The sequence below is a fragment of the Eretmochelys imbricata genome, chromosome 23 (genome assembly GCF_965152235.1).
Source record: "Eretmochelys imbricata isolate rEreImb1 chromosome 23, rEreImb1.hap1, whole genome shotgun sequence".
Taxonomy (NCBI): Eukaryota; Metazoa; Chordata; order Testudines; family Cheloniidae; genus Eretmochelys; species Eretmochelys imbricata.
The window spans coordinates 14,467,137-14,489,459 of NC_135594.1; the positions used below are offsets into that span (position 1 = coordinate 14,467,137).

The 22,323-nt window shown below is 58.6% G+C and overlaps 1 protein-coding gene across 1 annotated transcript in view; it reads right to left on the reverse strand.

The window, feature by feature from the left end:
• The window catches only part of LOC144279003 (immunoglobulin superfamily member 1-like), a 143,638-nt gene that overhangs the window by 10,792 nt on the left and 110,523 nt on the right, over positions 1–22,323 (reverse strand). Inside the window, 2 exon segments of the mRNA XM_077840415.1 lie at positions 16,028–16,077; positions 16,402–16,429. Coding sequence (XP_077696541.1) covers positions 16,028–16,077; positions 16,402–16,429 — 78 coding nt within the window.

Sequence of the window (22,323 nt, forward strand, 5' to 3'; positions counted from 1 at the left end):
TCTCTGCACCTACAAGCTCTGTGTTAGACCATGTTCCTGTCGTCTAATAAACCTTTTGTGTTACTGGCCGGCTGAGAGTCCCGTCTGACTGCGAAGTTGGGGTGCAGGACCCTCTGGTTTCCCCAGGAGCCCCGCCTGAGCGGACTCGCTGTGGGAAGCGCACGGAGGGGCAGAGGAGGCTGAATGCTCCGAGGTCAGACCCAGGAAGGTGGAAGCCGTGTGAGCTGTGTGTCCTGAAGACAGGCTGCTCACAGAAAGGAGACTTCCCCAGAGTCCTGACTGGCTTCATGGGGAGCAGATCCAGAGCATCACCCAGGGATTCCGTGACACCATGTGAATATGATGAAGCAATATTATGCCAGGGGGAATGTGGTGTTGGCCGTGTGTGGACAGTGGGAGGAGCAGGGAGATGACCCTTTAGTAGATCTATTCCCTGGGACCAGAGCTGGTTCCCCCCTGGAAACAATTTCCCTCTCAGATCAGCTAACCCCTGCCCAGCAAGCTGAGGTCAGGGGGGTGCTGCATCCGTACCGTCACCTGTTTTCCAACCAGCCTGGACGCACTAATCTGACTGTCCACCGGGTGCAGACAGGGTCGCACCCGCCGATAAGATGCTCCCCCTTCCGAGTCACAGGGAAAACTGCCCAGGACCTGGAAAGAGAGGTCCGGGACATGCTGGCTTTGGGGGTGATCCAGCCATCTTCCAGCCCTTGGGCCTCGCCGGCGGTGCTGGTCCCCAAAAAGGAGGGGTCGGTCCGGTTTTGTGTGGACTATCGGAAGCTCAATACCATCACAGTATCTGATGCCTACCCCATGCCCAGGCCGGACGAGCTCCTGGACAAGCTGGGAGGAGCTCGGTACCTCACCACCATGGACCTTACAAAGGGCTACTGGCAAGTGCCGCTGGATGCAGATGCCGGCTGAAATCGGCCTTTATCACTGCTCTGGGGCTCTATGAGTTGCTGACCCTGCCTTTTGGCCTCAAGGGAGCGCCGGCCACCTTCCTGCGCCTAGTGGACCAGCTCCTGAGGGGGATGGAGAGTTTTGCCGTGGCGTATATTGATGACATCTCTGTCTTTAGCCAGACCTGGGAGGACCACGTGTCCCAGGTTAGACAAGTGCTGGACCGACTCCAGGGGGCTGGGCTGACTGTAAAAGCGGAGAAGTGCAAGGTGGGGATGGCTGAAGTATCTTATCTGGGCCATCGGGTGGGGAGCGGCCGCCTAAAGCCGGAACCAGCCAAGGTGGAGGTGATCAGAGACTGGCCCGCTCCCCACACCAAAAAGCAGGTCCAAGCCTTTATTGGGATGGCAGGATACTACCGAAGATTTGTGCCCCACTTTAGCGCCATAGCCACCCCCATCACTGAGCTATGCAAGAAGGGGAAGCCAGACAAGGTGGTCTGGACCGAGCAGTGCCAGGAGGCTTTCCGGGCGCTGAAGGAGGCTCTGGTCAGTGGCCCAGTTCTGGCAAACCCAGACTTTGACAAGCCCTTTGTGGTGTTCACCGACACCTCGGACACGGGACTGGGGGCGGTGTTAATGCAGGAGGATGAAAAGGGGGAGAGACACCCTATCGTGTACCTGAGCAAGAAGTTGCTACCCCGGGAGCAACACTACGCAGCCATCGAGAAGGAGTGCCTGGCCATGGTGTGGGCCCTCAAGAAACTAGAGCCCTATCTCTTCGGGCGACACTTCACCGTCTACACCGACCACTCTCCCCTGACCTGGCTGCACCAGATGAAAGGAGCCAACGCCAAGCTCCTGAGGTGGAGCCTGCAGGATTACGACCTGGACGTGGTCCACGTGAAGGGAAGTGCCAAGCTGATAGCGGATGCGCTGTCCCGGAGAGGGGGCCCCGAACTTCCCCAGGTCACTGGTCACAGTGACCCCGCTCAGTTCAGTCTCCAAGGGGGGAGAGATGTGAGGACCTGATGCAGCAGGGAGGGGGAAGTGTTGACCTGGGAATGTGCCCTGGGGATGGGAGACCTGAGAGCCTGTCACCTGAGCCAGGAGGGGAAGCGGGGGGCGGGGCGGGGGGTAACACCTCTGCCCAGAAATGTGAAGACAGGCTGCAGGAGAGAGCCTGCTGGGTGGGTTTATTTTCAGTTTGGGGCTGGGTGGAGGAACACAGGGAACCCCAGGGCTGGGGTCTAAGCTCCCTGGTCTCCCAGAAGGACTTGACTGAGGGGTCCTGGGTGTACCCACAAGCTCTGTTTTGGACTGTGTTCCTGTTGTCCAATAAACCTCCCGTTTTACTGGCTGGCTGAGAGTCTCAGTGAATCCCAGGAAGAGGGGTGCAGGGCCTGGACTCCCCCACACTCCATGACACCTGCGCAGCCCATGCAGTGCAGGCTTGACAAAGCCCTGGCTGGGATGATTTAATTGGGGATTGGTCCTGCTTTGAGCAGGGGGTTGGACTAGATACCTCCTGAGGTCCCTTCCAACCCTGATAGTCTATGATTCTATGATTCTATGAAGACGATGCGGGTGGCCAGGAGCTGGGAGATCACGGAGCACTGGACCCACCCAGAGTCCCCTGGCCGGGCAGACGTCTGGCTCAGGTAGAGGATGGGAGCAGGGAGAGCAGCTGCGAAGGAGACTGGGTCACAGCCGTCAATGGGACAGGAAGAAAATAGCAGTGTGAATAGTGTGAATGTGCCACCTCTTGGACGGACCACGGGAAGGTAAATCCCTGGGCGTGTCTGCACGGGGCTCTGCTAACAGCCCGGCAGCGCCTATGTTCATTCTCAGCCCCGATAACTGAGCTCAGCCCCTCACTTCCCCAGCAGAGCCTGCAGCAGGGAACACGCTACGGACAGACGGAGGGTCGGGGCCAGACCTTATATGGATGTTTGAGTGTCAGGCCGAAAGCAGAACCCTCGATCCCAACCCCCTCCCATCGGTAACAGGAAGCCCTGGGGCTGGACCCCGATGATCCCCCACACTCCAATGACAACGGCCCTCCCTGCTCTCTCTGCCTCCAGGCTGAGCTGACATCCCATGAGCACCCTGCCCCGAGCCCAGCCCATCCCGACTCCATGTGCCTGGCGTGGGGAGCTGGGCCCAGTGACACACCAGGGGTTTGAATACAGCCAAAGGCCAGGTCACAGCTCCCAACAAGGGATGTTGGCCAGACCTGCAGCCTGGGGCCTGGGCCGGGACAGCACGGCCCCGGGGAAGGGTTTAGGGGCCCCAGGGAACAAGTAACTCGACATGAGCACCCAGGGTGCCGTGGGAGCAGCAGGGCTGACCCAGCCTGTCCCCACTCACAGCCTCCCAGTAGCCATGGCCACCATCTCCCAGTACCCTTTCCCCTTCCCTGTTTTGCCCCCTCCGCCCCCGAACCCGTGTCACGCCCCGGCCCCTCGCCCGTTCTGTGCCCCCCTCCCCCAGCCTGTGTCCCCTCACAGACCACCGGCTCCTCCCCCTCAATGTTCATTCATCCAGGTTCTCGTGATGCTGCCCGAACATCTCACTCACCTTCTTCGGCTGAACCCACCATGAGGGGACATTTGGAGGCTCCGTTATCACAGCCACCCCCTGGGGTGGGGAGATTTTTGGGGGGGGGCAGGGGAAAGGAAGCTCTGGGGGGTTGTGCAATAGAAACAGATGCAGAGGGAGGTCTAGGGAGAAAGGGGGGAGAGAAAAGGGGCTGGGGAACCCCCCTGCAGAGAGAGGAGGGGGACAGACACCTGGGGGGCAGTAAGTGCCATTATTCCAGTGCCAGGGCCAGATGCAGCATCCCCACACACAGGGGGCTGGGTGTTACCGGCACAAAATTCTGTTACTCACACTCGAGGGGTACCCACCCGTATCCAATTCCTAGGGCTCAGGGCATAATTTTCTGCGGATTTGCAGGACCTTTTACCAGTGACAGAGCCTTACCCAGTAATATCCTTATTCTCTATTTATTGACAATAATGAACAACAGACTGCACATGCTGAGCATACAACAGTGCTCGCCACTCCCAATAAGACAGATTAACTTTTCTTGATGGCCAGTCAGGATCAGGTCCATCTGGGGGGCTCCAGGTTCTGCACGGTGTCATTGGCAGAGCGTTGAGGTCTGACAGCTCTGATCTTGGGGTTGTGTTCTGGAGCTGGTTCCCAAAGAACTTCCTTTTGGACCCCAGTTTATACAGTGAAACTTGAGTCCTGCTCAGCTGTACCTTAACCAATCATTATACTAAAATTTCACTAACCAATCCTAACAAAATTCTCTAACCAAGCATTCCCCACCACCTTAATTAATTTACACCTTGCAAAATTAATTATGTAACAGACAGAAATAATCAAAGAACCAGACAGAGATTATACAGACAGACAATAGGGAAGTGGGGACAGAAGAATAAAGAAATGAGGAGTTCACAACCACAGCTATTGAGCAGTGATTTCTTGCCAGACAGAATGCTATCAAAGTAAGTTTTCTTTAACCATCTTAAGATCTGTTTCTTTATCTGGTGATAGTGGGTGCCGTTAGGACGGGGTCTCCTCCTTAACAGCCTGATATTACATTGTTTTAATATCATTTAGATGGAAGGTGAGGATGTGACTTCCTGCTTTTCAGCTAATGGCTGCTGCTCTTTTAATCTGGCCACAGATGAAGGCCTTAGGCTTTAGGCCTTCCAATATGGCTACAGGCCAAAAAATATGGCTACAGGTCAAGACCTTATCCTTACAGTGGGCTCTCTCTCAGGGCGCTGGGATTCTGCGGGATGGGGGGCCCAGCTCGGGGCTCAGCGATGAGCCCTGCTGGTACTGGGGGATTTAACTACCCAGCCATCAGCTGGGAAAATGCTAGGTAGGATGACCAGGTGTCCAGTTTTCGACCAGAACACCCGTTCGAAAAGGGATCCTGGAGGCTCTGGTCAGCACCACTGACCGGGCCATTGACTGTCCGGTTGGCAGTGGTGCACAGCAGGGCTGGCAGGCTCCCTGCTAGCCTCCGCATCACATGGCTCCCGGGAAGCAGCCGGCATGTCCCTTCTCCAGCTCCTACATGTAGGGGCAGCCAGGGGGCTCCGCACGCTACCCCTAGCGCCACCCTTGCAGCTTCCATTGGCTGGGAACCACGGCCAATGGGAGCTGCAGAGGCGGTGCATGCAGATGGGGCAATGCGCAGAGCCGTCTGTCTGTGCCTCAGCATAGGAGCCAGAGGGAGGACATGCTGCTGCTTTTGGGAGCTTTTTGAGTTAAGCGCCACCCGGAGCCTGCACCCCTGACTCCCTCCTGGGCCCCAACCCTCTGCCCCAGTCCCAGCTCTGATCCCTGCCCACCCCCAATCCCCTCAGTCCAGCCCGGAGCAGAGACCGGCCCAGCTGGGCCAGAGAGTAAGACCCCAGCGTCTTCCAGGGACTGCTCTGTGGGGAGCCCAACGCGCCCATCACAGGGGCTGGTGCTGTGGGGCCAGGGATCAGGGATTCAATAGTGAGGTGAGGCTGTCAGATCGGGAGTGGTGGTGGTGGGGATCTCGGAGGAAAGGGTGTTTGTGGGGCAGGGGAGTTTGTGCTGGAGTCTCAGCCCCCCAAAGGGGAAGCTGCTCATTCCCTGGGGAGATTCTCTTCTCCGCATGGCCGGATCCAGGCTCCTGGGAGCACAGAGAGACAGCGGGTTAGAGGGGCCTGTGTCGCCCTGGGCCCAGCCCCTGGGGGAGCAAGGGGCACAGGAGGGGGGGATCACCTCACCTAGAGGGCTCCCGTCAGGCAGCTGTAGTAGGCCTCAGCCAGGATCAGCCCCAGGACGAGCAGCACCATGGCGCCCAGCCCCAGGCGGGTGATGTTGCCGTGGGTGAAATCCGAGGAGGGTGCTGTGGGGGGAAGGGGAGAGTCACTCAGCAGCTTGGACAGGGAAATCAGCAGCTGGAGAGACATGCCGGCTGCTTCCCAGGAGCCTCCTGAGGTCAGCGCTGGCCGGAGCCTGCACACCTCAGCCCCTCCCCCACCCAAACCCCTCAGCCCTGGCTCCACCCCAGAGCTTGCACCCCCAGCCAGAGCCCTCACCTACTCCCGCACCCCAGTCCTGTGACCCAGTGTGGATCCCGCTCCTGCACTCTGAACCCCGCATTTCTGGCCCCACCCCAGAGCCCTCACCCCCTCTCACACCCCAGTCCCCTGCCCCAGTCCGGCGAAAATGAGCCAGTGAGTGAGGGTGGGGGAGAGCAAGCGAAGGAGGGACGGGGGATGGAGTGACGAGAGGGTGTGGCCTCGGGGAAGAGGTGGGGCAGGGAGCGGGGCAAGGGTGTTCAGTTTTGTGCAATTAGAAAGTTGGCAACCCTAGGGCTGATGTGCTCCTGGGCTGTGTAAGGAGGGGAGAAGGATCAGGGAGGGGATTTCCCCCGGCGTGCGGCCTTGGTGAGGCCGAAACTGGATCCTGCGTCCAGTTCTGGGGGCCCCAGTTCAAAAGGCTGTTGGAAAAGTGCAGCGGGTGCAGAGCAGAGCCAGAAAACGCTGCGAGGGCTGGAGAAGAGGCCTGACAGGAGAGGCCGGGGGGAGCTGCGGGTGTGGAGCTGGTCAGACAGCTGGGCTGGTCGCGGTGTCCACGCTCCTTCCAGGGGAGAAACCGCAGGTGCTGACGGGCTCCTCAGTGCAGCAGAGACAGGCAGAACCAGACCCAAGGGCCGGACGCTGGGTCTGGGCAAACTCCAGGGAGAAAGGAGGCAGCAGCTTCTCCCCGTGCGGGGGTTAACCCCCCAGTGCCAACTCCCCAGGGAAGTGGGGGAGTCACAGCCAGGCTGGAGGATGCTTTCTGGGGGATGCTTTCGTCAAACACAAGTGACTGGGCTCAGTGCAGGGGAGTTGGGGGAAGCTCTCTGCTCTGGGTCATCAGGGGGTCAGACTGGATGGGCAAATGGTGCCTCCTGGCCTTAAACTCTGTGAATCTCTGACTGTAACCCCAGCCTGGGCCGACTGCTCACCCCAGCCCATCTCCAGCCCCGAGCGCTGGCCCTGTGCTGGTTTGGGACAGTCCCACTGCCTCGAACATCACAACAGCGCAACCCTCTCTGCCGCTAAAGGGGATCTGCCGACTCCCTGGGCCAGGGGCTGCTCTTGATCAGCAGGGCACGATTCCCGGTGGCACCCACATCCCACCTACCCCCTCTGCCCTGTTCAACTTCAGGAGAAGGGAAGTTCTGGTGTCTCTCTCTGTTCCGATCTGCCCCCATCTGCTCCCCAGGGTTGGATTCTCCAGCCAGCCCCGCTCCCTGCTCCCAGACCCCTGTGCTCTGTAGCGCTCTCTGACATGCTCTCTCCCCTCCTCAGATCTGATATTCATCACCACTCCCTGTTTCCTGCCCTGCACCACCTACCTTCCCCGCCCTGACCACAGCGTCTCTATTCAGGGCTGGAGTACTGAGAACTGTGCGGGCCTGGTTTATTTGCTTGTCTAAACATGTCCCTAAGGAAATGTCTCCTGTCGCATCTCACTGCCTGGGGACGGAGACAGCCCCTGGCTAAAGGCACAGCTGGGCCAGGGTGACAGGTCACTGCGTGGTTGGGAGCCTGGGTTGCTGGATGAGCCTGAACCTTTTGCCTCCACCCTGGTCTCCAGTCCCTGGTGAGAAGGACCCAGCTCCTCTGGGGGAAATTCACCCTCTGGGCTTAAGAGGGAAATAAATGGGGCCTGGGCTTCATGTGGGACCCTCGGCATAGGGGTGAATTCCCCCCTCCTCCAGAGAACACCTACCATGAGACTGTTTAGTCTCCTCCGCCCCGTCCTCCGCACCCAGCTCCAGCCACATCTGCCCTGACTGCCCCCACTCCCCATTCTGGGCTCCCGAGGGTTCCGCTGTCCCCGCTGGGAGACGGGAACCAGGGCGCGGCTGGATGGGGAAGAACACAAGGCAGCTGAGAATGAGCATCCAGAAGTGACCTCTAGCAGGTGGGGAGCTGGAATCAGTGTGAATAAGCAAGTGGGGGAACCAGGGCAAAAGGCCAAAGAAACATGTGGGAGTCTTGTGAATAGATGTTAACACCTCTGCGGGAAGCCAGGCAGCCGAGGGCCTCAAGGGAAATGTGTCAGGAATACAAGTTTTGCAGATCAACTCTTCATAGTAATTGATGCAGAAACAGATTGTCCTGGGATGGCGGCTGGGCACATTTCACCCCTGGGATGGAGTCAGCTCTGCAGAGGAGCTGGACGGGGGACGTTTGGGGGAGCTCAGATGCTCAGGTGAGGGTCAGAGGAGCACAGTGTGACAATACCTGTCATAAGCCGAGCCTAGAAGAGGACGGACGGGGTGAAAAAGGGTAAATACGTTTTGCACTTTTAAAAGAATCATTGTTACAAAACCATCTGTGAAGAATTGTTTTTGATGTTGTCCCCCATTTCCCCCCCATTCGTGGTGCCGAAATGGTAAAAATGGAGGGAGGGGAAATCCAAAAGCTGAAACTTTAATAAAAAAAAATTCTCTGCAAATATTGTGTTTTTAAAGGTAAATTTTCATTTTATCTTTTAAGTTTTCGGATTTGTTTTTAGAAAACTCCAAAAACAGGTTTAATTTTGTCTGAAAAAATGAAAAGTTTGGAAATAATGACAATGTTTGACAAAACTTCTCACTTTGAAAAATCTGTCATTTTTCGAGGAGAACATTCTGGCAGCTCTAACTCAGAGTGACCCCGGGGCTGTGGGTCAGGCTGAGCTGCTGGCACCCTGGGATGGCAGCCGGGCCCTGCTTGCAGCTCAGACAATGCTGCCCAGAAAGGGCCTGATCCAAAGCCCGTTGGTGGCAATGGAAAGACTCCACTGACTTCACTGGCCTTGGGATCAGGCCCCTGTTAAGAGGGTCGGTTCTCTTGTGACAGAGAAATGGCTCCGGAGCTTTCACTTGGAGTGACCCCAACCCAGACCCTCCGCAGGAACAGGAACAGGGAAAGTCCCCACCGTGGAAAGGTGAAAAGGAGGTTGGTGCCAGGATCATGGACAGCGCATAGCGCGATGTGAAGAAGGGGAATTCACCCCATCCCCCAGCCAGAGCTGCAAGTGCAGCGGACACATGCAGCAGGAGCATCCGCAGAGTGATTTCCTCCTGCGGCACCGACCCTGCAGCTTCCTCACTGCCCAGACCCCGACAGGAGCGGAGACGACTCCACACAGAGACTTGAAGGAGCCAGCTGCCCAGAGCCGGCAGAAGAGAGATGGACGGATAGATTGATAGATAGATAAACGGCTCTGTGTGGGGACAGAGAGAGGGAGAGAGTCAGAGGATGTATCTGGGGGTAGATCGAGATAATATTGTTTTTAAATATCATGCTTGGCTTATCACATCATTAAGCACAGAGACCAAGACTTTCAGAAACGATCAGTGACTTTGGGGGCCGCATTTAAGCTACCTTAAAGGGGCTGATTTCCAGTATGTGGGGGCTAATATAGTCTGTTACCCCTTAAGCTGTCTCATGTTGGGCTCCAAAAATCCCTGCCCGTTTTGGAAGGTTTGGCCAAAAGTGGTCATGCTAGTTACGTATGCGCCAAATCGGGGTGTGAGACCAGCTGTAGGGGTGCGAGGGGCGGCGTCCCCGTGGCCCATTCTAGCCTTGGCCCTCGGGCAGACCGCAGACAAGAGTGCTCAGGGCCCGCGGTCATGGGGATTTGTGATAAAGCTCCCCTGGCAGAACCAGGCTGCGCGGACGCTGAGCGGCCCGTCCAGTTCCCAGCCGCCCCAACCTTCCCTGTGGGATGAACATTGACCATTTCCTGCTGAGGCAACAGAGGCAGCTGTGTGAAAGCTGTGGGCACCGCTGACATGTTCCCAAAGCAGACGGACTCGATTCAGCACCTGCCCCCATGAACCGCACAACCCCTGCCCCTAGAGTACTTCATGGCAAGTTGTCTGGTATCAGCTAAAGGGTGAATTTATGCCGCTCCAGTTATAGCAGTGAAAGGCCCTGTGCACACCTGGGTTCTGGTCTAAGAGCCTTTGTCTGGTTTATCTTATCTTGTTTTGAAAGCAATATTAACGATAAGGCGTACATTTTTACCTGTGAGGATAATTAACCATGGGAAATATTACCAAGGGCTGTGGTGGATTCTCCATTAGTCAATTTGTAAATCAAGGGTGGATGTTTTTCCAAAAGAGAAGCTCTAGTTCAAACAGGAATTATTTTGGGGCATTTAGAATGGTGTTAAATACATCAAAAAGTGTTTTTAATTCATAAGGGTGCTCACACTCATGCAGGGATTTCCCTACACGCCCCCCATGGGGGTGTTTACCCCCCCTGGATTTCCCCAACCCCCCGCCCCAGTTTAGTTACATGCAGTGTTGCTAATTTAGTGATTGTTTGGAAATTTGAATTGAAATTGAAACATTAATACACACTTTAAAAGCATATACAGTGTATCATAAAATACGTGTATCTGAAAAAGTATAATAGATTTGAAAAGGATGAACAGAGACTAGCTTCCTTATACAGCTGTTGTTTTTTAGGACCATGTCAGTGCATTCATTTTGGTGATGTTGGCCAATCTAATAATTTCAAATGATGATTTGTAAGCGAAGTCTAAATGAGCTCTCCCTAACAGCTAGTGATGAGCTAGGGGTTGAGGGGAAAGGCTTCAGGACCAGACTGTATTTACATTCACACCTAATCTACCTAGGTATCCAGCAAATAGAGCTGTGTTGCCCAAGTGATTAGATTTTGGCTTGGGTTGGGTTACAAATCACTTGAATTGGGTGTGGGGGGGTAATGAAATGTTGTTATTCTTATTGTCTGAGTAAAGGGCAGTAGAACTGTACTTGGCCTGTGCTGACTGAGGGCATCAAGAGGGAGGGTGGGGACAGGTGTTTTGCTTGATGGTCTGCCTGAGTCCCAAGGACTATTTGACCTGCCCCTCTCCACTGCTTAAAGACAGAGCTGATTTGAGGAGGCTCCATAGATAGTCTCTTGTTCTGATAAGTGACCACTGCAGCTGAAATCACTGAGAATCAGGTCTAAGTGCTCAGACCTGCTGTGGGACAGTGTTTCTGTGGAAGAGACGGCCCAGCCCGCACGAGCAGCGAGGTTCCCCCACTGAGAGCTCAGCTGAAATCACTGAGAGCTGGTGGAACCTCAAGAGACCCACTCGCAGAGGTCACGGTGGCTGGTGGCAGCAGAAGGTGACGGCGCAGGGCCATTGGCCACAGAGCGATGGAGTGAACGGTGGCACAACGAACAACAGTGGCCAGAGCGAACAGTGAGCAGCTGGAGGAACGAGCAAGGTGCCTTCTTGCCCCCTGCCTGGGAGGTGAACTCATGTGAAAGGACCTCTGAACTCTGAGGCTCCACTGACCAAGGACAACACCGGTGAGCGTTAATGAGGCTGTTAAGAATGCTGGAGACACAACACAGTTCATGCGAACAAACGTGGCCATGGCATCCTACTTTCTATTTAGACAAGAGATACCACACACTGCAAACTAGAGGCCAATGTTAAGTGCATTGTCACTTGTTCATCCTGAAGCTGAACACTGGTTCCGAACAAGACCAGCAAATGCTCACTGTCTTTCTGCAAGAAACTCCACTGACTGGCTAGAAGCACGTGGTGCAACAGTGAAAGACTCAGCAGTTGAAAAAGTGAAGAACTCTCTCGCCACATTCAAAAAATTTGCATACGTGGCTCATGAATGCACCGATGCAAATGGTCATCAAGTATTAAGTCATTGTGTACGTTATCTTGATGTCAGTGATAGGCCAGTAGGTACATTATCTTTGAAAACTCATGGCAATCGGGGGAAGTCCCGGACGACTGGAAAAAGGCTAATGTAGTGCCCATCTTTAAAAAAGGGAAGAAGGAGGATCCTGGGAACTACAGGCCAGTCAGCCTCACCTCAGTCCCTGGAAAAATCATGGAGCAGGTCCTCAAGGAATCAATTCTGAAGCACTTAGAGGAGAGGAAAGTGATCAGGAACAGTCAGTATGGATTCACCAAGGGCAAGTCATGCCTGACTAATCTAATCGCCTTCTATGACGAGATAACTGGCTCTGTGGATGAGGGGAAAGCAGTGGACGTGTTGTTCCTTGACTTTAGCAAAGCTTTTGACACGGTCTCCCACAGTATTCTTGCCAGCAAGTTAAAGAAGTATGGGCTGGATGAATGGACTATAAGGTGGATAGAAAGCCGGCTAGATTGTCGGGCTCAATGGGTAGTGATCAGTGGCTCCATGTCTAGTTGGCAGCCGGTATCAAGTGGAGTGCCCCAGGGGTCGGTCCTGGGGCCAGTTTTGTTCAATATCATAAATGATCTGGAGGAGGGTGTGGATTGCACCCTCAGCAAGTTTGCAGATGACACTAAACTGGGAGGAGTGGTAGATATGCTGGAGGGTAGGGATAGGATACAGAGGGACCTAGAGAAATTGGAGGATTGGGCCAAAAGAAATCTGATGAGGTTCAACAAGACAAGTGCAGAGTCCTGCACTTAGGACGGAAGAACCCAATGCACCGCTACAGACTAGGGACCGAATGGCTCGGCAGCAGTTCTGCAGAAAAGGACCTAGGGGTGACAGTGGACGAGAAGTGGGATATGGGTCAACAGTGTGCCCTTGTTGCCAAAAAGGCCAATGGCATTTTGGGATGTATAAGTAGGGGCACAGCGAGCAGATCGAGGGACGTGATCGTCCCCCTCGATTCGACATTGGTGAGGCCTCATCTGGAGTACTGTGTCCAGTTTTGGGCCCCACACTACAAGAAGGATGTGGAGAAATTGGAGAGAGTCCAGCGAAGGGCAACAAAAATGATTAGGGGACTGGAACACATGAGTTATGAGGAGAGGCTGAGGGAACTGGGGATGTTTAGTCTTCAGAAGAGAAGAATGAAGGGGGATTTGATAGCTGCTTTCAACTACCTGAAAGGGGGATCCAAAGAGGATGGCTCTAGGCTGTTCTCAGGAGTGGCAGATGACAGGACAAGGAGTAATGGTCTCAAGTTGCAGTGGGGGAGATTTAGGTTGGATATTAGGAAAAACTTTTTCACTATGAGGGTGGTGAAACACTGGAATGCGTTACCTAGGGAGGTGGTGGAATCTCCTTGCCTAGAAGTTTTTAAGGTCAGGCTTGACAAAGCCCTGTCTGGGATGATTTAGTCGGGGATCGGTCCTGCTTTGAGCAGGGGGTTGGACTAGATGACCTCCTGAGGTCCCTTCCAACCCTGATATTCTATGATTCTATGACCAGGGCTGGTTGTGGGGGGCAGGGTGTGTGTTGGGGGCTGTGGGAGGAGGACAGGGGCTGGTTGTGGGGGGCAGGGTGTGTGTTGGGGGCTGTGGGGGGAGGATCGGGGCTGGTTGTGGAGGGCAGAGTGTGTGTTGGGGGCTGTGGGGGGAGGACAGGGGTTGGTTGTGGGGGGCAGGGTGTGTGTTGGGGGTTGTGGGGGAAGGACAGGGGCTGGTTGATGGGGGCAGGCTGTGTGTTGGGGGTTGTGGGGAGAGGACCGGGGCTGGTTGTGGGGGGCAGGGTGTTTGTTGGGGCTGTGTGGGGGGAGGACAGGGGCTGGTTGTGGGGGCAAGGTGTGTGTTGGGGGTTGTGGGGGGAGGACCAGGGCTGGTTGTGTGTGGGTTAGGGGACTCTCCCTGGCTCCCCACTCGCCATGGGGACCTACCAAGGACTCAGGGAGGCTGAGCCAGCCCCGTCCCACCCCCTTGGGGAGGGGAGAAGAGCCCCGAGGGGGGCGCAGGGACCCACTCACCCAGAGCAAGGAGCAGGGCAGGAGAGGGGCCCATGGTGCTGGGGACCCAGAGGAACAAGCGGCACCTGCGGAGCGACGCACGGTGCGACTGGCTCTGGGGAGGAAGTGCCCGGTTCGGTGTCTCAACAGGAAAAATTTTTCCTGGGGCCTCCCACCACCCAGTCTAGGATTCACAAGAGCCTCCGGGCGAAGACCGCATGGCAGGGACTGGCTGGCTCAAGGGGGTGGGGGAAGGGGGCACGGGGCGTTTCCCTTCTCGGGGGTGTCAGCTCTGATCTGGCCCCCGGGCAGGGACTAGCAGGATCAGGGGGGCTCTTTAAGCAGGAGTTAAGGGAAACTGAGGCAACAGGGAGACAGACGATTTCGGAGCGCCCAGGGGCAGGCGGTCATGGGTCAGACGCGTTGCTCCAGGCCGATCTGTGGGTCCAGAGGCTGAAGGGGCCAAGATCTCAGGAGTGGGGGGCATCTCATGCAGGGGCCAGAATCTCAGGGTAGGGGGAGCATCTCATGCAGGGGCCAGTATGGGGGAGCTGAGGGGACTTTATCCTCCGCACACGGCTGAATGGCAGCAAAGCTTCGTTCAGTGGAAAACAGCCCCCACCCCCCCGACCCCCTGCAGGGGGGATGCAGAACTGCCCTGCTCGGTGTCCTAGCAGCCGCACTGCTTCCCACAAGTGGTGATTCCCACGTCACCCAAGGGGCCCTTCCGGGGAAGTCGCAAGCGGGGGGATTAGCTGTGGGGCTCTCCATGTGCCCACGTTATCCGGCCCAGGGTCCCGAGGAGGGGAACATCGGGGTCACAGGGTGATGCCCCCCCAATCTCTCGTTCAGGCTTCCCCTTTCCCCCCACCCGGCTCACGGCGATGGATCCCCCAGCACAGTGGGGAAGGGACGACCCCATGGAGGGGATGTAAACAGCCGGCGCCAATTGGTCACAGGCATCAGACCCCTCTGCAGCTTTGTCCAGAGTCAGGCCGCGAACCCCGGCGTCCTGGCCAATTGACGCCCTTCCCCAGAATGGCTGCAACCCAGTGCGGGGCGACGGGTCCCTGTATAACCAGCCCCCGCGCCCCCCCATCTCCCCGAGGTGTTACACACATTCCCGGCACAGGGGGGCTGTGGGGTGCCCAGGTTGGGCTGGTTTGTGGTTCTGTCTTTATTACAAATCTGGAAATTAACAGGATGCAAAATACCGTAAAATCTCTCTCAATGTGTCCCCAACCCCTCCCAGTGCTGAGCCCCCCACACTTGCCCCCCACACGTGGGTCTGGGTGGGGCAGGGGGACAGCAGCTCAGTGGGATGGGGCCGCAGCAGGGGGAGGGCAGGGTCCCCCCTAAATCTTCCCTAGAAGCAGAGTTCTCGGGGCAGGTGCTGCAGGGGGGGTGAGTCTGTTGTCCCCTGGGGGCCGGCGCCCCATGGCTGCGGGGGGCTCTCACTGCAGGGCCCCCTGGCTCACGTTGATCGCGGCGTACAGGCTGGGCTGGGCGGGCTCGGGGGCTGGGGCCAGAGCCCCCCGCTTGGCCTGCAGTGCCTGGCCGTCCAGCTCGGCGTAGGTCACTTCGTCAGCGCCGGGGTCGGGCTCCTGGGACACACAGAGCACAGGGTACACACACACACAGACAGACGCCCCCCCCCCCATGGGGATCCCGTAAGCCCACCCCCCTCCCAGCAGCCCAACCCCCACCCCAAACCACCGAGTGTGCCAGGAAAGGTGTATGTGTGTGGGGGGGGGCTGTGAGGGGGCTGCTGGGGCCCATGTGGGTCAAGGTTGGGGGTCAGGCCCCATGGGGGAACAGGGGACACTTACCAGGGTCTGCGGCTCTTTCCCCTCGTTGATAGAGGCGTCTGCAGAACAGAGACACCCGCTGAGCTGCACCCCTGGACGGCCCAGAGCAGGACCCCACACCCAGCTCCGACCCCCCCCACCCAGCCAGGGGGTTCAGAGACCGGCATAGCCACCCTCTCCCCCCAACCCACAGCATGGGCCAGGGTCATTAGCCCCGAGTGACAGAGAGGAAAACTGAGTCACAAAGATGTCGAGGGGGTTACAGCGGGGGCGGGGGGCTGGGAGTCAGAAGGCCTGGGTTCTCGCCCTGGCTCAGGAGGAGAGTGGGCTCTAGCTAGTGGTTAGAGCAGGGGGCTGGGAGCCAGGAGTGGAGGGGGAACTAGAGCGGGAAGGGAGGGTGGCCCCAGGGAGCTCCTGGGAGTCCAACACTCTCAGCTGACACCGGCTACCTCTGGGACCCGCTCCTTAGTCCCGCCCAGCAGCAGCTGTAAATCAGACCCTGCCCCATATGGGTGGAGCCCCCACAAAACCCTCCCCTCCCCGGGGTCCTGCCCCACCCTGGTACCCCCTTGGGTGTGTTACTCACAGACGGGGCCTTGCTGAGCCGATGTCTTTAATGCCCCCATAGGGCTGGTGCTAAAAGAGAAAATCCCCTTGTAAACGTCATATCCCCCCACCCGCGGGGAGATTCCTCAACACATCCAGAGAGCGCCCCCAGGCTGCCTCACACTGAACCCAGTTCCCTGAGCCCCCCTTGCCCCAACCACCAGACCCCACCCCACCCTAACCACTAGACCCCACTCCCCTCCCAGAGGCAGATACAGAACCCAGGATTTCTGGTCACCGCCCACTCCCGGCTCTAACCACTAGCCCCACTCCCCTCCCTGAGCCGAGGAGAGAACCCAGGAGTCCTGTGACCCAGGCAAGTGGATCCGGAGCGGGAGGGGCCGGAGTTCCTACCTGCTGGGTATCCGTGCGGCTCCTTTTCCTGCCGAGGGACACAAACAAGAAACCCCCATGAGCCGATCGGGATCCCCCGGTCTCAGCGCCTGGCCACTCACCCCGCACAGGGCAGCAGGGATGGAGGGTCTGCGGGGGTCCCCTCTGCTGCTGGGGCTGAGCCTGCATCCCTGCTGGGCTGGGCCGGACCAGCAGGGGGCAGCGTAACACTGTAGCATGTGCCGGGGGGAGGGGCAGATAAACTCGCGGGGGGAGGGGGGGGGAAAGGGGGCCTTTCCTGTTCCCAATCCTCCCTCTTCAGTGACTCGTGGTAACGAACCTGATCCAGGCCGGTTGACTCCTCTGTCACCCCAGGTACCGGAGAGGCATGGTGCCGGCAGCTCGTTATACAGGGACCCCACGCCCGGCGCTGAGATGCGGCCACCTCTGGGGTGGGACAGCTGCGGTGTACAGGGGTTACACACGCAACAGCGCCCTCTGCTGCGCCCCCCTGCTCCTGGGCTTTCCCGGCACAGTCCCCCATCCAAGCCGTGACCCCATCCCGCCCCGCTTAGCGGCAGGTTTAACCCTTCCCTCGCTGGGCGGGGCACTTACTGGCTCGGGTTTTTCTGAAGCAGACGAAGGCCACGACGAGGAGGAGGAGGAGGACAGCGGCTGCCGCGCTCACCCCGGCGATGATGGGGCTGGTCAGCAACTCTGTTCCTGCGGGAATAGAACCAGGGTCCGTCAGGGCTGGGGGAGGGGCTGAAACAGCGCCTCAGTGGTCGCCCCACCCCCACCCAGCAACTCAGCATCGATCCTCAGCGTCATTCTGGGTGCGGGGAGGGAGATTGTTTGTGGCTGGGGCCGGTGCCGGCTGGGCAGCCCTGAGCCCCAACTCCTCTGGGCGTCCCCAGAGCAGGGGCAGCCCGGGGAAGCATCCCCTGGCAAAAGCCCCCCTGCTCTGCAGCTCCCCCTGGGAGCAGGGATCCCCCCTCCCTCAGTCCTGAACCTCCAGCAGCTGCTCCCCAGCCACATGTCCCCACCTCAGCCCAGGGCAGAGCCTGGCTCCGAACACGTCCCATCAGTGCGGAGTCCCCCCGAGGATCCGGCTGGGGGTGGGGCTGGGAGCGGGGACACTGAGCCGGGCCCCTCACCTGCTACCACCAGCTGCACGGGGTGGCTGGGCTGCGAGGAGACGAAGGGCTCTGATCGGGGCCGGTAGCTGCAGCTGTAGCTCCCTCCGTGCTGCCGGCCCACGGTGGGGATGCGGAACTCGGCCCCGTCCCCAGCAGGGTCCATGTGTCGCGGCGGGTTCAGGTCTCCAGCCTTGTGCAGGAAGAACCTCACGTCCCGGCGCTGCCCCCGACACCGGATGGTGACGTCTGCCCCTGGGGCGGTGACCCCAGTGGGGCTCAGAGAGATGGAGGGTCTGGGTAAGCTGGGATCTGCGCACAGGAGACAGGCTGTGAGAGTCAAGCCCGCCCAGGGCGCCGGGGGCACACGCGAGTGGCTAGTCCTGCCCGGCCACGGCTCCATTGCTATTTTCAGCTCCATCAGAGCTAGCCCGGCAGCCGCCCGCCGGCCCCCCACTGCAGGGCAGACACCCCACAACAGCCCACAGCTCTGGGGTGACCCCGGGGGGACGGCTCCCTGCCTCCGGCCCGGCCTCAGTCAGGGCCACGCTCGTCTGGGCAGGGGACAGAACTTCCTCCAGGGCCGGACCCAGGCTGCAGAACGAGCTCCCCCAGCACCCAGGGGCCCCCCAAACCTCCCCACCTCTGGCTCCAAGGCCAGGTGCCCTCCTGTCACGGAGTCCCTGGGTGATGCTCTGGAACTGCTCCCCACGAAGCCAGGCAGGACTCTGGGGCAGTCGCCTTTCTGTGAGCAGCCTGTCTTCAGGACACACAGCTCACCCGGCTCCACCGTCCTGGGTCTGACCTCGGAGCATTCAGCATCCTCTGCCCTTCCGTGCGCTTCCCACAGTGAGTCTGCCCAGGCGGGGTCCTGGGGAAGCCAGAGGGTCCTACCCCCCAACTCTGCATTCAGACTTGACTCTCAGCCAGCCAGTAAAACAGAGGTTTATTGGATGACAGGAACATGGTCTAACACAGAGCTTGCAGGTGCAGAGAACAGGACCCCTCAGCTGGGTCCATTTTGGGGGGCAGTGAGCCAGACAACCACGTCTGCACTTCACTCCATGTCCCCAGCCAGCCCCCAAACTGAAACTCTGTCCAGCCCCTCCTCCTCTGGGCTTTGTCCCTTTCCCAGGCCAGGAGGTCACCTGATTCCTTTGTTCTCCAACCCTTTAGCTCTCACCTTCCAGGGGGGAAGGAACAGGCCATCAGTTGCCAGGAAACAGGGTGTTGGCCATTCTCTGTGTCCAGACCCCTGCACACACCTGCCCTCTAGGGCTCTGCAATGATCATGCACCCATATCCCACCACCTAGATACTTAAGAACTGCCTAGGGGAAACTGAGGCACCCCCACACTATTCAGAGGAAACATTTGTCACACCTCCTCCGGCCAGCCTGCTCCCTTATCGACCCAGGGCAGCGCGGCCATTGACCACCCAGATCGACCCTCCACGTTGGGCACAGACCTGCCCCGGGGAGAGGACGAGAGAGAACGACCCGCCCGTGACAGCCGGGGCCCCGTTGCTTAATGCTTGACTGGCAGGCGCCCCGACACCGCGGTAACCAGGGCAGCGTCAGACCATGTGCAGGGTAGGAGGCTGCTCCCCCCTGACTGGGAACCCCCCAGTGACTCCATCCCCTCTCCCCGGCGAGGCGTCCCCTCTGCTGGGCCCAGGGCTCAGGGCAGAGCCTGGCTCTGAGTGGTTCATTGGCGTGGAGCCCCCCTGAGTATCCAGCTGGGTGTGGGGCTGGGAGCGGGGACACTGAGCCGGGCCCCTCACCTGCTACCACCGGCTCCACGGGGTGGCTGGGCTGCGAGGAGACGAAGGGCTCTGATCGGGGCCGGTAGCAGCAGCCATAGCTCCCTCTGTGCTGCCGGCCCACGGTGGGGATGTGGAACTTGGCCCTGTCCCCAGCAGGGTCCATGTGTCGCGGCGGGTTCAGGTCTCCAGCCTTGTGCAGGAAGAACCTCACGTCCTGGCTCTGCCCCCAACACCGGATGGTGACGTCTGCCCCTGGGGCGGTGACCCCAGTGGGGCTCAGAGAGATGGAGGGTCTGGGTAAGCTGGGATCTGCGCACAGGAGACAGGCTGTGAGAGTCAAGCCCGCCCAGGGCGCCGGGGGCACACGCGAGCGGCTAGTCCTGCCCGGCCACGGCTCCATTGCTATTTTCAGCTCCATCAGAGCTAGCCCACCCAGGTGTCGGAATCCGAGTCGGGGGATAATAGCAGGTGTAGCTGCCTCCCTCTGCCTGGCTTACTTTGGGGATGGGAAATGTGACCCCTGCCCTCACCCCGGCCCCCTCCCCGCTGGAGCTCAGGGAGATGGAGAGTTTGGGGGAGCTGAGATCTGGAGTGGGAGGGAGACGGGGCGTGAGACAGACCCCGGCACGGCTACTGCACCCCGTCCCCAGCATGGAGCGTCAGCGACGGGGCAGAGACAGGGTCAGGGTCTCCCCTGGGGTCCAGGCCACCAAGGCACCAGCCCAAGATCTCCTCCCTCCCTCCCTCCCCATCTTTGGGTGCCTGAGATCTCCCCCCCAACCCAACCTTCACTGGCTGGACGTCCCATCTGCTGGGCACCAGGGCTTGCTGAGACCCCCCCGGGGGGTGGCTGGGTGTGGGGCTGGGAGCCGAGGTGCTGGGCTGGGCCCCTCACCGGTTACAATGATCTGCACAGGGTCGCTGGGCTCCGAGTAGGCAGCTGGTCCTGTTCTGTGGCTATAACGACAGGTGTAGTTGCCCCCATCTTCCCGTCTGGCGCTGGGGATGGGAAATTCAGCCTCAGAGCCAGCAGGGTCCGTGTAGGTCGTATAGTTCCCGTCTCCATCCTTGTAGAGGAGGATCCTCATGCCCTGGCCCTGATGCCAACACCGGATGGTGACGTTTCCCCCCACGGGGATCACCCCACCGGGGCTGACGCAGATGGAGGGTTTGGGGTAGGACCCCTCTGGATTCACAAACAAACAGGCAGTAAGTGGGGGTGACACAAACCAGGTCCGTCTGACACAGCAGGGGGGAAGGAGATTTCCAGTCTCGGATTCCTTCAGTTCTCCAGGGTCAATTCAGCCCTGCCCCCGCTGCAGTCAGGAGTGACTCTGGATTGACCCTGGGGGCTGAGATCAGAATCTGATGCTCACTTTAGATAAGCTATTACCAGCAGGACAGTGGGGTGGGAGGAGGTATTGTTTCATATCCTCTGTGTATATATAAAGTCTGCTGCAGTTTCCACGGTATGCATCTGATGAAGTGAGCTGTAGCTCACGAAAGCTCATGCTCAAATAAATTGGTTAGTCTCTAAGGTGCCACAAGTCCTCCTTTTCTTTTTGCGAATACAGACTAACACGGCTGTTACTCTGAAACCTCCTGTTTCTCTAACATTGTAGCCCAGCGGCAGCTCTCCTGGGGTTGGGCTGAACATGGATTATTCTTTAAAATATTCTAAAAACCACGTTTCCTCCAATTGTCTGGCAATCTGCTGTACACGGGGGGAGGGGGGTGGTGCTGGGATCATGGGACACATTTGGGTCCTTTGAGCAAGAGGCTCCCAGAACACACACCCCAAAAAAGCATGTGTTTGCAAAATCCCCCGGTTGTTCTAACATTTTCCGGCCCATCCCTGGGGCCCAAACTCCGGCTCTGCTCCGGCCCAAACCGCTCTCAGCCCCTGGGGATTTAGCTCTGCTCTGCCCGATGCCGGGGGCCCCTTTGGGGACGGGATATTTCCAAAGCCGTTCAGGGGACGTTCCGAACGCCGGGTCGGGCTGAGCCTGACCCACGAGCAAAGCAGTGACACGCGCGTGTGCAGCAAGCCGAGGGTGAGACACAACAGGTGCCTTGCTCCAGTCCCTCTGCGTGTCCCCTTCTTACAGCCCTGCTCTGACTGACCCGTTCCCCGGGGCTACGGCCAGCTCCCCGGGCACAGTTGGGGGCCCTGTGGCGTGGCTGGTGTCTTCACTCTATATTTCCTGGGGGGCAGAGCTTTGAGTGCAGGCAAATTCTCCCTGTGTGGTGCCCATCCCTGTAATGAGTGGGGCAAGGTCTCAGTCCCCACCAGTGGGTGTGGGAGGGAGCGCAGGTCAGACAGGATCATCCCTTTGGGGGATCTTTGCCCCTCAACCCCCATCCACGTCCCTCATCATTAATGTGGAAATTTCCCCAGCTGCCCCATTCCCCACAGATACTCACCTCCCGACACCCCACTCCGGCCGACCAGCCAACAGCCTGGAAAGGAGACGGGCCATTAGGGACCAGATCCTAGAGTGACTGGATCCTACACCCTGGACTCAGATCAGCACATGGGCACACGCCAGGGTCTCAGATCCCCCTTCCCCCATGGGGAACTGTGATGCAGCAGGGAGGGGGGAGTGTTGCCCTGGGAATGTGGCAGGGGAGTTTCACTGGGGATGGGAGACCTGAGAGCCTGTCACCTGAGCCAGGATGGGGAGGTAACACCTCTGCCCGGGAATGTGGACAGAGGCTGCAGGAGGGAGCCTGCGGGGGGGCGTTCAGTTTGGGGCTGGGTGGGGGAACGCAGGGAACCCCAGGGCTGGGGTCTGAGCTCCCTGCTCCCCGAGAAGGACTGGACTGAGGGGTCTTGATTGTACCCACAAGCTCTGTTTTGGACTGTGTTCCTGTGGTCCAATAAACCTTCCGCTTTACTGGCTGGCTGAGAGTCACAGTGAATCCCAGGAAGAGGGGTGCAGGCCCCGGACTCCCCCACACTCCGTGACAGGAACGTACCCTGGTCTCAGATTCACCCTTCCATGGGCACACGCCCTGGTCTCAGACACGCCCCCATAGGCAT